This window comes from Hoplias malabaricus, chromosome 4, assembly GCF_029633855.1.
Source record: "Hoplias malabaricus isolate fHopMal1 chromosome 4, fHopMal1.hap1, whole genome shotgun sequence".
Lineage (NCBI taxonomy): Eukaryota > Metazoa > Chordata > Actinopteri > Characiformes > Erythrinidae > Hoplias > Hoplias malabaricus.
The window spans coordinates 15,026,052-15,041,051 of NC_089803.1; the positions used below are offsets into that span (position 1 = coordinate 15,026,052).

The 15,000-nt window shown below is 43.2% G+C and overlaps 1 protein-coding gene across 1 annotated transcript in view; it reads left to right on the top strand.

Moving 5' to 3' along the window:
• The first annotated feature begins 12,340 nt into the window (after nucleotides 1-12,340).
• clic1 (chloride intracellular channel 1) overlaps nucleotides 12,341-15,000 on the top strand; it is an 11,776-nt gene continuing 9,116 nt past the window's right edge. The window contains exons 1-2 of the mRNA XM_066668294.1: nucleotides 12,341-12,468; nucleotides 14,404-14,513. Coding sequence (XP_066524391.1) covers nucleotides 12,427-12,468; nucleotides 14,404-14,513 — 152 coding nt within the window. The 5' untranslated portion in view covers nucleotides 12,341-12,426. The remainder of the gene's footprint in view (nucleotides 12,469-14,403; nucleotides 14,514-15,000) is intronic.

Genomic DNA, 15,000 nt, shown 5'->3' on the forward strand with positions numbered 1-15,000 from the left:
ACACACTCTATCAGATTGAACGCCTCCCCTTACCATCGTCTTGTAGCTGTTTCCAGTCTCAGTCCTGATCAGAGATCAGTGATGCCCCTCCTCTGACATATATTTACGTTACGACTAATGGAGCGTCGTGATTGGTCAGTGTAGTGGGTAACACCACTGCCTTCCACATCGCAGACGGGGATTGGGAACGTTGTGGTGTTCCTGCCCAAACTGGGAACTGAACACTAGTACAGAGGAGATGCTGGAGCCAGGACTGAGACTGGGAGCTATTTCTAATACAGTCTTCTGTGAATTATTAATGAAGGACAATGACAAATATTCCTTCTTTGTATTTCCTTCTTTGAGTTTAATCATGAAAAGAAAATGAATGTATTGTATTTAATCTAATAACCTTCCTTCAGTTGCTAAGACGATTGCACTGTACACTTTCCACAGATGAGTGTGCCTCTGTTTTAATGATTTATGTGTTTTTAAAAAATCAAATGCTGTAAAATATTATAACCACGCTGATGTGTCCCCTCCCGAAAGAGGGAATATTCTTCTTGAATAAAGTGTTTCTTGAGTTCAGACATCATTCAAATTAAAATTGTGATTTCATTTCTTTAAATCGGGTAGCACAGTGGTGCAGCAGGTAGGTGTCGCAGTCACACAGCTCCAGGGACCTGGAGGTTATGGGTTCGATTCCCGCTCCGTCTGTGAGGAGTGTGGTGTGTTCTCCCTGTGTCTGCGTGGGTTTCCTCCGGGTGAGGAGTGTGGTGTGTTTTCCCTGTGTCTGCGTGGTTTCCTCCGGGTGACTGTCTGTGAGGAGTGTGGTGTGTTTTCCTTGTGTCTGCGTGGGTTTCCTCGGGTGACTGTCTGTGAGGAGTGTGGTGTGTTTTCCCTGTGTCTGCGTGGGTTTCCTCCGGGTGACTGTCTGTGAGGAGTGTGGTGTGTTTTCCCTGTGTCTGCGTGGGTTTCCCTCCGGGTGACTGTCTGTGAGGAGTGTGGTGTGTTCTCCCTGTGTCTGCGTGGGTTTCCTCCGGGTGACTGTCTGTGAGGAGTGTGGTGTGTTCTGCCTGTGTCTGCATGTGTTTCCTCCAGGTGCTCCGGTTTCCTCCCACAGTCCAGAAAGGATTGGACAGGATTACAGGATTAGGGTTTGAAGAAAGCTTAGACGCTAGGACTACCACTGCACCTACAAAGGCAGCATGGAACTGGTCACTGAATGACCAACTGACCACAAGAAATCAAGGTCCACTTGAATCAATAGCAGTTGGAGAAGTATACATTTTAAAAAGTTGCTTTGTTTACAAAACCTACTAGGAACGATGTAAACCAACTCTGCTGGAAATAGCTGAAAGTCCAGTGCTCAGGTTTATTACTGATATCCATCTATTTATGCCATTTTAAAGCAGAAGCTAATAAAAACAGAAAAACAAAAGCCTTCTACTGCTGCTTCACTTCACGTTTCACTGGTTTCCTAAAGAATCACACCTTCAGCTAAAGTGATCAAGTGCCTCCTCCGGTGCGCGCATAGCTTATCATTGAATCAAGTGTTCAACCACAAGGTGAATATGTGATCAGACATTTTTTATCAGAGTAAACACATGTGTCTGAGAGGGAGACTCTCCTACTCCTCAACTGTCCACATGTTTGTTGCTGTCATGGCGACCGGTATGAACGCAGACTTACAGACTCTCTGAACTGAGCTCTGAACTCCAACTGACTATTATAAACCACAGTAACTTTAGAGCACACACTGTGAGTCAGCACAAGAAGGTCACACCGGCCAAACATCACTCTCTGTGTTTCTGTAGCTGCCTTGTGTAGGTTTCAGGCTTTAATCCTTCTGTAACTCCTGCGCTCATACATCACGGGGCACACCTTGTTATTGTACAGGAACATTTGAGTGGAAAAGTACAATGAGTAGTTTTCAGACTAAACTGGAAAGTGAACGTAAACTAATGTAAATAAATGATTCAGCTAACATGCAGCGCTAGCATGCACAGGTCATCTCCACCAATTGGATGTTAATGCCCCAAGATTGGCCTGTGGAGCAATGGGACTTTCTGGAGAGATGATATTTGTGAAGAGTTGTTTCAGACTAAAGTCATTTGTGTTTTTGGTTTGTTGGGCTTTGTTGGTGTTATGTTGTGTAGCAGACTTTTGTAGGTAACACTGTCTTTGTATAGCAGTGATGAGCAGGTAATGCCACGTGGACAAGCTAACTGAGCTTCCAGAGGAGTGTTTGTACGTTAGCACTGTAGCTAAATACAAGATTAATTAGCGTGAAGCTGTAGAAAAAGGCTTGGGAGTAAAGTTTTTTTTTCTGGTTAGTCAGTGGTTGTTTTTGTTTCACTTGACTAGAGCTCACCAACACATCTTAAATGTCTTTATGATAGATAGATAGATAGATGGAGCCCATTACAAGGCAGCTAAATGCAGTTAGCATCTACCAGAAATATAATAAAATAAATAAATAAAAATAAAATAAGATATGAGACACCATCATATATGGGTAATTTGATTATATACATAAATGAAGGTGTTAAAAGTTGGTATGGAATATGGTGAGTATTTATGGCCTATTAATATACAGAATAAATATATGCAGCAGTGTATATAAAGTATGGATGGGTGTATGGTCAGTAGTGATCATGCGGAGTTCACCAGGGTGATTGTGTACTGAAAGAAGGTCCACGAGTTCTGGCACAGATGCTCCTGTTCCTCAGGAGGTTTCTGTAACCATGTTATCAACATTATTTATACATTAGCTCATGGTGAAATATGAAGGGGCAACATTACAGAGTACTGTTACACCCAGTTGTTTTCATCAGGACCTTTGACCATTAGCACACTGCTGGCCACAGTCTGTTATTACAGTCCAGATCATCCCACACCCAGAGGAACTAAAGGTCTGAGCTGACAGCTGCGTGCTAACCCCCCGCTCAGAGGTTTATATTAGAGGGTCCCTGTGAGACAGGAAATCCTGATGTCAGCTTGAACTGATTTAAGCCAGGAATAACTACTCACAGGTAAATAGACCCTCCCACATAGACCATGACCAAACGATGGAAATGCAGGCAGACAGAAGTGTGGGTGAGTCTCCCACTCCTGTGTAGAGAACAAACAGAGTTTATTCACATTTATAAAGCGGCATGGAAGAAAACAGCACACTAAACATGAATTATTCATTTGGCTTTTTCCTAGGTCAGAGTTTTCAAGCTACATCCATGAAATTTGGCACACTCAGAACCTATAGCATAGATTTATGCTTGTGCTTCTTGGAGAGATTCCAACGTAAGGATTTTTGAGTACAAGCTTCCAAACTGGGAATTTTTCCCATTGGAATGTCAAATTTGGGACCTATGCACGTTTCGGTTTCGTACAATAATCGTACAAACTGCCCCCTTAGAAATGCAATACAGGGGGTCCTCGACTTACGACGTTGATCCGTTCCTACGTCGCGTCGTAAACCGATTTTCGGTGTAAGTCGGAACATACGTACATACTGTACGTAAATAACATACTGTAAGCACTTATCCTATCCTCACACCTATCCTCCTCGGTCCCGAGCCGCGCAACCGTGTATTCTTCCGCTGCGCACACCACACACGAAGTTCACGTTACGACGTTTACGGCGCAAAACCACTTAAGTCGAGACAAGGCTTTATAGAGTAAATGGGAGATGTGTCGTAACCACAAAACATCGTAACTCGCGACTGACGTAACCCGAGGACCTCCTGTATAGAATGTTCGGATGATGTCACAATGGGCACCTCTCACAGACACCAGGGAGAGAATGTGCACGGCTCCCGGCCTCTCCTTCAGTCCTGCAGTACTCTCTGTACATTGGTAAAAGCTTATGGGCCACTCAGCCCTTGGTCAGTACATTTAGCGTTTAAATTTAAGGTGAACAGAGACATAATAAGACTAGTGAATTTAAGGGGGAATTCATTTTAAGGTGCCCGTCTAAATACAATTGCAGTCTTTTCATGGTGGAAGTTTCTTTAAGTTCAGAGCCTAAATAAAATGGCTGTATTTTTAAAGTGGCAGGATTTTTAAGGTGGTCATTTAATTATTGTTGTGAAGTTTTAAGGTGGAAATTCCTAGAGCACTGACATTTAACTGCAACTCTCACACAGACAATCATAAACCATACACACAGACTCATAAACTTAGAGCCTAATACACAGGTATAAACGCATAAGGCACTGATTTAAGGAAGCACCAGATAAACGTGGCAGGATTTTTAAGGTGGAATGTGAAATTACATCAGCGGTTTATTGTACATGGCAGTCTAAATATTACTGTTGTGCTTTCTATTAAGGTGGCGTTAATTTGAAGTGTTCATTTATTTAATGGACTCTTTAAAAAAAAAAGGCATTTTTTTTATGTGGAATTTTTATTAAGGTGGCAGTCAAAATATATTGGCGGCCTTTTTAAGCAGGCAGTATTTTTGATTGATTGTTCTACAGCTTTAACCTTATAGCTATTAAGGAGTATATAAGCTAACATTGCAACAATATGTGACAAGCCAAATTCAAAGGTCATTCACAAACTTTCCCCCTTTAGTTACTGTAATGTTTATATGGCAGTGAATTGATCCAATTTTGAATTTAAATATCATTGATTTAATGTCTGCCATAGCTTTACTGCTCAATGATCTACAGGTATGGGGCTAATATTTGCCTATATACACATATAGTGTGTATTCTATTCTTTATGCAGATAACTCAGATTGACATTAAAACCTGTTCGTTTTAAAGACCTGGATGGAAACACCACTCCAACTCACTCAATAAAGTATTTTGTTAAGCTCCATCTCTTCAGAGAACACAGTTCCACTGCCTCACAGCCCACAGCTGGAAATTTAGACTTTCCACTCATGTACATCACCTCTAGAGCATCTTATGGTTTTTGTTTTTGTTTTGTTTTTTTTTTTTTTTGTTTTTGTTATTTAGCTTGTATTTGTTTGTTGGTTTGTTTGTTTGTTTGTTTGTTTGGTTGGTTGGTTGTTTTGTTTGCAACTGGGGCACAAAGGATTCTAGTTATGCCTCTCTTGGAATGCACAGTGGAGATTTGAGGACTTCCACAGCTCTCTGTGTCATGCCCATCAGTGAGTCACTGTAAAAGCATGGGACAAATACTTCCACGCATCCAGCCGCAGCGTGTTGATGAGATGTATCAAGACTCAACAAGTTTGATGTGGCTTGGACAAGTCCCGGAAATATATAATGATAATAATATGCAATTATGAGTCTGTATGTGTGTGTGTCTGAGAGAGAGAGAGAGAGAGAGAGAGAGAGAGAGAGAGAGGGAGAGAGAGAGGGAGAGAGAGAGAGAGAGAGAGAGAGAGAGAGAGAGGGACGGGGTGGTGTTGCAGTCACACAGCACCAGGCTCCTGGAGGTTGTGGGTTTGAGTCCCGCTTCGGGTGACTGTCTGTGAGGAGTGTGGTGTGTTCTCTCTGTGTCTGCGTGGGTTTCCTCCGGGTGACTGTCTGTGAGGAGTGTGGTGTGTTCTCTCTGTGTCTGCGTGGGTTTCCTCCGGGTGACTGTCTGTGAGGAGTGTGGTGTGTTCTCTCTGTGTCTGCGTGGGTTTCCTCCAGGTGACTGTCTGTGAGGAGTGTGGTGTGTTCTCTCTGTGTCTGCGAGGGTTTCCTCCAGGTGACTGTCTGTGAGGAGTGTGGTGTGTTCTCTACAGTTACTGAATGTTATTGGAGCTCCATCACACCAGGGAACACAGTTCCACTGCTCTTCCTCTGAGTGCTGGAGAGCTTTAAAACCCACTAGCCGTCACTCTGCAGTGACCATAGTGGGTCATGTGTGGCTGTTCCTCAGCATCAAATTAATTTTCATGCTTTGCAGTGGAGATTATACTGTAAAAGCAGGTTGCAAACATTGGAACACCCAATTAAGTATTGTCTCCAACATTTGGACCATTACTCTACACCATTCAGAGATTCCAATTGTATCTAGAACATGACAGCACCAACGAGGATGTGCACCGTCTTATTTACAGTGCATTAGATTTCACTTATGTGCACTGTTTGAAGTCACCGAAGTCTAAACACTCAGGGTTCTCTTTAATTCCACTTCGTAAACTTTTCCATCATAAAATAAATAAATAAATAAATAAATAAATGTAGAAAACACAGTAGCCGCCCTGGCAGTGATCTTGGAAATAAAAACACTAACATTAACACAGTGTTGCTCCTGTCTAACAATTTCCACCCCACCCTGGAGACGACTCAGCCCTTTTCTCAGCTTCATCAGCTTCACCACAGCTCTCCCACCAAGCTCGAGGACCCAACCACTTTTTTGTTTGTTTGTTTTTTTGAGGTTACACTTATGATTGAGCTGAAGTGTACCACTCCAATTTTGAATGGAAAAATGTTTACAAAAGGCGTCAACTCCACCCATCGTTACTGAGTTTGCTGTGGAATGACTGTCCAATGGCGCCATCAAGCGACTGTTTTAGGGTCCCACACATAAGAATGATTTTTAGTATAAGCTCTGCCAATAGGGGGCGACAATGTCCACCATATATCCACACACTGCAATAATTGAACTTCCAGAAGTTTAACGGGAGTGAATTCAGCTGTGAATGTGTGTGTGTGTGTGTGTGTGAGTCTGTGTGTGTGTGTGTTGCCCTGTGAAGGACTGGCGCCCCCTCCAGGGTGTATTCCCGCCTTGCGCCCGATGATTCCAGGTAGGCTCTGGACCCACCTCGACCCTGAACTGGATAAGGATTACAGATAATGAATGAATGAATTTAGCTGTTTTAAGGTGCTCCTGTGGTGGGCACAGATGTTCCATTGATACTGACTTTAGGTCGAGGCAGGGCTCATACTTAATATTCACTCTTTAACATACCACCACTGTGACCATGATTTAAAGTGTATAATACTGACCAATAGACCAAAGAAGGGATACCAGATGATACCAGTGTCCATGGACAGCCTGCCATATGTCACTCGGGATCATATGACTCTCTGATGCAGTGTCTTTGTATATAATGTTGAACTGAATATGAGGCCTATCCTTATTTACTCAGTAAACAACCACATGCTCTTCATATTGACTCTGTTGTGTTTGAGCAGAGTAAACTTGAACAGACAATAATGAGTCATTGTGTCTCTGTATAATATTGACTAACCCCTACTCAGCTCTTTGGGGAAGGAAAGTTATCAGGTCCACATCGTAGTTTATATGATGAATGTTAGCTCTGACCAAAATATAATAATCATGATTAAGAGTGCAGCAGGTAGTGTCTCAGTCACACATCTCCAGGGACCTGTCTGTGAGGAGTGTGGTGTGTTCTCTCTGTGTCTGCGTGGGTTTCCTCCGGGTGACTGTCTGTGAGGAGTGTGGTGTGTTCTCTCTGTGTCTGCGTGGGTTGCTCTGGGTGACTGTCTGTGAGGAGTGTGGTGTGTTCTCCCTGTGTCTGCGTGGGTTTCCTCCGGGTGACTGTCTGTGAGGAGTGTGGTGTGTTCTCCCTGTGTCTGCGTGGGTTTCCTCCGGGTGACTGTCTGTGAGGAGTGTGGTGTGTTCTCTCTGTGTCTGCGTGGGTTTCCTCCGGGTGACTGTCTGTGAGGGGTGTGGTGTGTTCTCTCTGTGTCTGCGTGGGTTTCCTCCGGGTGACTGTCTGTGAGGAGTGTTGTGTGTTCTCTCTGTGTCTGTGTGGTTTTCCTCTGGGTGACTGTCTGTGAGGAGTATTGTGTGTTCTCCCTGTGTCTGCGTGGGTTTCCTTCAGGTTTTCTCCCACGCTCCAAAAACACACGTTGGTAGGTGGACTGGCGACTCAAAAGTGTTCATAAGTGTGAATGTGTGAGTGTGTGTCGCCCTGTAAAGGAATGGTGCCTCCTCCTGGTTATGTCTCCAAATTTTGCTCAGTGATTCCAGGCAGGCTCCAGAACCACTTTGACCCAGACAATGAATGATGAATGAATGATTAAGAAAACACAACACATCGGTTACAGTGCTATGGAGATAAAGGGCAATGAGTCAGTACAAAATTAGATTTATTTTACCAATAATAATAATAATAATAATAATAATTGGCGGCACGGTGGTGCAGCAGGTAGTGTCGCAGTCACACAGCTCCAGGGACCTGGAGGTTGTGGGTTCGATTCCTGCTCCGGGTGACTGTCTGTGAGCAGTGTGGTGTGTTCTCCCTGTGTCTGTGTGGGTTTCCTCCGGGTGACTGTCTGTGAGAAGTGTGGTGTGTTCTCCCCGTGTCTGCGTGGGTTTCCTCCGGGTGACTGTCTGTGAGGAGTGTGGTGTGTTCTCCCTGTGTCTGCGTGGGTTTCCTCCGGGTGCTCCGGTTTCCTCCCACAGTCCAAAAACACACTTTGCAGGTGGATTGGCGACTCAAAAGTGTCTGTAGGTGTGAGTGTGTGAGTGAATGTGTGTGTCTGTGTTGCCCTGTGAAGGACTGGCGCCCCCTCCAGGGTGTATTTCTGCCTTGCGCCCAATGATTCCAGGTAGGTTCTGGACCCACCGCGACCCTGAATTGGATAAGGGTTACAGATAATGAATGAATGAATAATAATAATAATAATAATAACAATGTACCGTGACCCTGAACTGGATAAGCAGTTACAGATAATGAATGAATGGTCATCACATATAACACTGACTTTCTTTTGTTTATTAATGTTTACTGCACATTGTTGTCTTCCAATATTTTTTGCTTGTGCCTAAAACTTTTGCACAGTGCTGTAAATGCGATGAAAACGTACAGCATTTCAAAGGACAACCAAGGAAGCCTAGGCAGCTCAGTCCCCTGCAACTTCCACCAGCAATTCTTGTGGATCCTCAGGCTTCCCCAGGTCAGCTCAGAGATATAATCCCTCTCCGACCGAGAGCGCCTGGTGGCAGGGCAGCCCATGTAATCCAGCCAGACTCAGCCCAAAAAGCCAACGTGGGTGGATCCTGTCAACACACCACCCTCAAGATCCAGAGTAATGGTGTGGTGCGGGGTGGAGGTGGAAAGTCTCCTAGCAGCATGGACTTTGGCAGCAGAATATAACCATGTGAATATAATAATATGTCCACAGACAGAGAAGCTGTGTCTTTCCCCTGTCAAATTATTTTTATACGTGGCCAGTGATGGAGGAAGACCCTGGCGCAGAGTGTCCTGTCTGGCCCTTTCCGGATGGGACCAGCCAAGCGAGGGCCAGTGCCCTGTTGAATAAAACACCTTAGGTTTTTCCCTTAAGTATAAACCTTAAGTGAAGATTTTTAGCCGAGGGAATTACTGAAGTGTGGTGCAGAAAACCCCTCAGACGTTTCACTTAACTGAGGGAGAGCGGTCCGGGGGTTTACGGCAGTGACTGAGGTTTTGTTGCAGTAAAACTTCCACTGTTTCCATGACAACGACTTATCAACAGCTGCACAAACACTCACTGAACACCGCTGTATGAGAGTCACCTCTGTAGATTTAAAAAAAAACAAAATGGAGAATAATGGAGAAAAGAAGAAACGAAAACCAAGAGTAAATTCACTCCAATAACAGTAACTGCCCTGACAGCAAGGAGACGGCGGACCACTTTTCCATTCACAGTCCAATTTACATTTTTTTCCTTCACTATGTTCTTTTTGTTATTCTTTATAAATAAGATTAGTAAATAATTTAAATCCAGCACAGTGTCAGTATTTTTATCATCATTTTATACCAGGCTTATACTCATTATCATATCTCTCATAGTTGTTGGTAATATTTGTATTAGTGTGTTTTCCAGAATAAAAGTCTCTGTGAATGTAAAATCTGTTTGAGGAGATTATAAATGAGTTATATCCTGTACAGGACAGTAATCTGAGTGGTCCAATGGTGGACCAGCAGTGGTCTACAGTCAGTGGTGTGCCAGCCTTTTTATGCCAGTGGACCGATATATGCTCACTGTCTGCAGGGGGGGGAAATATGGTGTTTTTAATGAGTTTTTTTTTAATGTGGCAGTCAAATATATTGGTAGTCTAATTAAGTTTTTAAGGATAATTTGAAGTGCATTCATTTTATGTTGAATTTAAAAAGAACAGTCTATGGTTTTAAGGTTTATTTGAAGTGGTCATTTATTTGATGTTAAAGTCTAAATAGAATAAGCATTATTTTAAGGTGGAATTTCAATGGCTGCAGTCAATTTTTTTTTTTTAACTGGCAGTATTTTATTGGATTTTTTTACAGATTTAATCTCATAGCTTTTAAGCAGTATATAAGCTAATGTTGCAACAATGTTAGTAATAGGTGACAAGACTAATTCATAGTTTATTCATGAATTTTCACCCTCTAGTTATTATTATTATTGTTATTAAGGTTAGATTTGGTCACACAGTCACACAGCTCCATCCGTTAGAGGGAACACACGTTGGTAGGTGGATTGGTGACTCAAAAGTGTCCGTAGGTGTGTGTGTGTGAGTGTGTGAGTGAATGTGTGAGTGTGTGTGTGTCGCCCTGTGAAGGACTGGCGCCCCCTCCAGGGTGTATTCCCTGCCCAATGATTCCAGGTAGGCTCTGGACCCACCGTGACCCTGAACTGGATAAGGGTTACAGATAATGAATGAATGAATGAAAATAATTCTAAGGGAAATGACAGTTAAGGAACTTTTTGCAATACTTAATTTTCTTAAGGGACATTCAAATAAACATAAGGGATAATGAGGATTTTCCTTAAGAAAGCACTTAAGGTGTTTATTTTTAAGTTTAAGGGGTGTTTAAGGGAAATCTTAAAGGAAATTTTCACTTAAGGTGTTTTATGCAAATGGGCAAGGGCGTGGATTTACTATGGAGAGAGGTGACGTGTCTCCACTAATATCGAGTCATTAATTAAAGTTAATTGTCACCACCAATAATTCGATCCCCTCCAAAAAAAAAAAAAAAAATACAAAACGTAAACGTGTCTGTAAACGTGTCATTAACCTAGAGGTGCAGAAAGGGTTAAATCACGTTCTCTACCGGAGTCCTACCTCCCTGTATCACATATGGCCAGTGTGATTGGCTGTGTCTTTCCCTGCTCTCTGAGTGTTACTGTGCAAGACTAAGGTGCATTGTGGGTAACACATAAGGGTCAAAAGTAGTGAAGATGGCAGCAAAAACGAAGATGAATATAAGAAGCTAATTTCCAAAGAAACGTGTAAGTCACTTAAAGTCAAGTTTGATAATGAAATGAGTCCATCAACAATAATGTTAATGGTAATGCTAGGCTTCAGTACACAGACTACAGCAGGCTAACATCGTCTGTAGCTATGAATAACAGGGTTTAGAAATTAACTGCACAACAAAGATTCATAGGTCCCCACCAATGTCAAGAGCCCTGGCGACTGAGCACAGATGCCCAGCCAAACAGGCAAAGGCAGAGCAAACAGGCCAAGTCAGTGGCGCAAGAGCAGCGAGGGAGGTGAGAAACTGTTTTGGGAGGGGATCACCGCTCTGGGAAACACTGGCAAACGGTGAAGCTATTCAAGAATACTGTTTCTAGACGTACAATAGCGAAGAATTTGGGTCAAGACCTAAAACCATTATTGGCTGACTGTGGTCTTTGGGGAAAACAGAGCAGAAACCTTTCTGGAAATCACTGCATCATTTCAGAAATGCTTTCCCAAAACCACTGTCTGTGAACACAGTTCTTCGCAGCATCCACAAACGCAAAGAAGAATCCAGAAATGACACCACTTTCTCAAGGCTCTTAGCTCATTTAAGGTGGACTGAGGGTCTTTGCTGGGTGTTATTTACATATGGCAGCAGTAACGGTGGCTTGCTGCCCTCAGACATGCCTGATTAGGGCTGGCAGTTTTATAAACGTAATAGGGGATATCTATGGGGTTATTAATTGCTTTTTACTGAAATAGAAATAGAAATAAAAAAGCAAAATGGTTTCCAGTATTTTAATTTTAAATGCAAACTAGATGACTGGACCTTCCTGGGGAGGAACAGGTGTGTGTGTGTGTGTGTGGGGGGGGGGGGGGGGGCGGGCAATACGCTGCCATCAAGACAACGTCTTTTTCTGTAAACCAGATGGTTCCCAAACATTTACTCAGGGATGTTAAATAAGAGTTAATATTACATTGTGGTAAACAGGCCCCTGTGCTGGAATCAAATTCAAAATGGGCAAAAAACAAACAAAACAAAACTTAAACTTTACAAATAAAACTATATATATATTTGAGAGAGAGAGAGAGAGAGATTGTATTGGTTTCCAACCTAAAATGCAGTGTCACTGAGAGTAGCCAATCCGCGTCGCGTTCCGCGACATTAATAATGGCGCTCCCACCAATCGCTGCGCAGGAGGGGCGGGGCTTGTCTGAAAGCGGGTGGGAAGTGAAAAGCTGAAGCGGGACGGAAGTCAGCTCGAGTCGTAGTAACGAGGCGGTGGAGCGGCGGTGCTGCAGGAGTTTATCACCTGGATTCACCTGGCTTTTCTGGAGCGGTTTGGACCATAGCAGAGCAGCATGAGCGACGACAGCCATCCCGAGGTGGAGCTCTTCGTGAAGGTGAGGTTGAGCGGGTCCTCTTCACTTCTTCACCGCGGGGCTCTGGGGAGAAGTCGGAGGAGTTGTTGTAACAGCTGAGTGCAGAACAAAGCGAAGTTAGAGGCGTCAACAAAGAGCCGATAGAAACGCTGTGAGGCGAAGGGGAAGGACGTGTGAAGGGTGTTTGGATAAACCGAGAGATAAGGAGTGTGATAAGGAGAGCCAGGCGCAGCTCTACAGCCTTTAGACGCTCCTTTCGGGCACCTGACCTCCAGCTCCGGGGGGAATAACACGGCGGTGGGGGGTTAGTCTAACTTTCCCGGACCCTGGGTTATGAACACGCTCTCTGTGCTGGAGCCTGGGGCGTTGGCCTCTGAGAGGAAACGATGAAAGCGCGGTAAATGCGAGCTGAACTGGAGTCTGAAAGTGCTGTGTGTGTGTGAGAGTGTGTGTGTGTGTGTTTCATACATTTCCAGGACAAATATAAATAACCGTCCTGACCTTGTAGAAAAAACAGGACTGACCCACAATGTCAAAGTTTATAAAAGACCTGAGGTCAAGGTTAGGATCAAGTTTCTTTTCATTCTTACAGAGGACATACTATTATTCCTATTACAGACATGATTGTGCTGTTGCTGTTGCACAGACTTGTTTTCTGATGTTGTGTGACTTTTAAACATCATCTTTAACTTTGTGTTAAAACATAATGATAACGTCACTTCAACTTTTATTCTAACTGTTTACCCTTCAGACGACTCAGGTTTATATAGTAACTATTAGCCTATAACATACGTATATAGTGTGCACAGTGTTCCGATGTTGTATCAAAAACAAACGTGTGTGTGAGAGAGAGAGAGAGAGAGAGAGAGAGAGAGAGAGTATGAAAGCAGTCATTGTTTAAAGCTGTGGTGCTGAAGGCCAGGAAAGAGCTTTAGGGCCTCAGACGAAGAGAAGGCCAACTGGACCATGACATTTAATATTAATAATGATCACGTTAATAATAATAATTAACCTTATAACAATAAACCTTTTGACATTGTGTTGTGTTTAAAAATGCACATGCTTCCACTGAGATAACGTTACAAACCGGGGCTAGGACAGAAATGATAAACTCAACACACTTGGAGGAGAATAATAACGGTCCAATCCTGTTATGTAATGAGACTAGCATCATGCTGAGTGGTGGAGTGAGAGGTAAGGCCATATCACACACTCTGAGAGAGAGAGAGAGACAGCACGCGCACAAGTAAGCAAGAGAGAGAGAGCAAGAAAGAGACAGAGAGAGCAAACGAGAGAGAGAGAACAAGAAAAAGAGACAAAGAAAGAGAGAGAAAGAGAGCGAGAGAGACAGACAGAGAATGAGAGAGACACAGAGTGAGAGCAAGAGAGAGAGAGAGAGAGCAAAAAAGAGACAGAGAAAGAGCAAGAAAGAGACATAGAGAGAGAGGACAGTTGTGTTCTCTTGGACTCTCAGTCTCTGGTTGAATGGACCAGTGCTTAGACAGTTGTACCACTTTAAAATGATTGACACTGAAAGGTATTCAAAGTCTCAGTGCATGTGTCACTAAGGTAATGGTGTGATGTCCTGTGTATATTTAACACACGTGATTGTATTTTGCATGTATTCAGCCTGGTTCTGGTGCTGAAGTAATTGGTACGGTTTATTTTCAGAATATTTAACCCACAGTTTTCAGGTCCATTTTTAAACTTTTGATCACAGTCTGTTTTAACAAGAGATTTTTCTATCTCTGTCTCAGCAGTGCTCTGGAGTACCACAAATACGTCATGATACTTCACTCTGAGCTATTGATCAAATCTAATCATGTGCTTATTTAGCTAACAGGCTTTTATTTATATCACTATTAAATTCAATAAAGTCACGAGAAATACTAATGAATATATATATATGTGTGTGTGTGTGTGTGTGTGTGTGTGTGTGTGTGTGTGTGTGTGTAGGCGGGCAGTGATGGACAGAGCATCGGGAACTGCCCCTTCTCTCAGAGGCTCTTCATGGTGCTGTGGCTGAAAGGAGTGACGTTCAACGTCACCACTGTTGATATGAAGAGGTGAGAATCAGAAGTGTGCCATGTGTCCAAACTAAAGATGGGCAGTTCATCAACATTTCATATTTTTATATTGAATACACACTACCATATCAAATCAAATCAAATTTATTTATATAGCGCTTTTCACAACTGATGTTGTCACAAAGCAGCTTCACAGAATTCCAGTAAGACAAGATTTGACATGAAATGTAAAGACAAATGTAAAACCCTCAAGTGAGCAAGCCAGGGGCGACAGTGGCAAGGAAAAACTCCCCCAGCTGAGGAAGAAACCTTGGGAGGAACCAAGGCTCACAAGGGGTGACCCATCCTCCTCTGGTCAATCTACTGGTGATGATAGTTAGCTACCAAGCTGTAGTCACGTGATTCATACAGTCTGCCACATGGGAGCAACATGGAGGAGAACCTAAACACAGAGGCTGGCCGAGCAACTCGAGATGCTGGTTCCTAAAGAAAAACACTGACAATAATTTTCAGAAATTTGACTGAC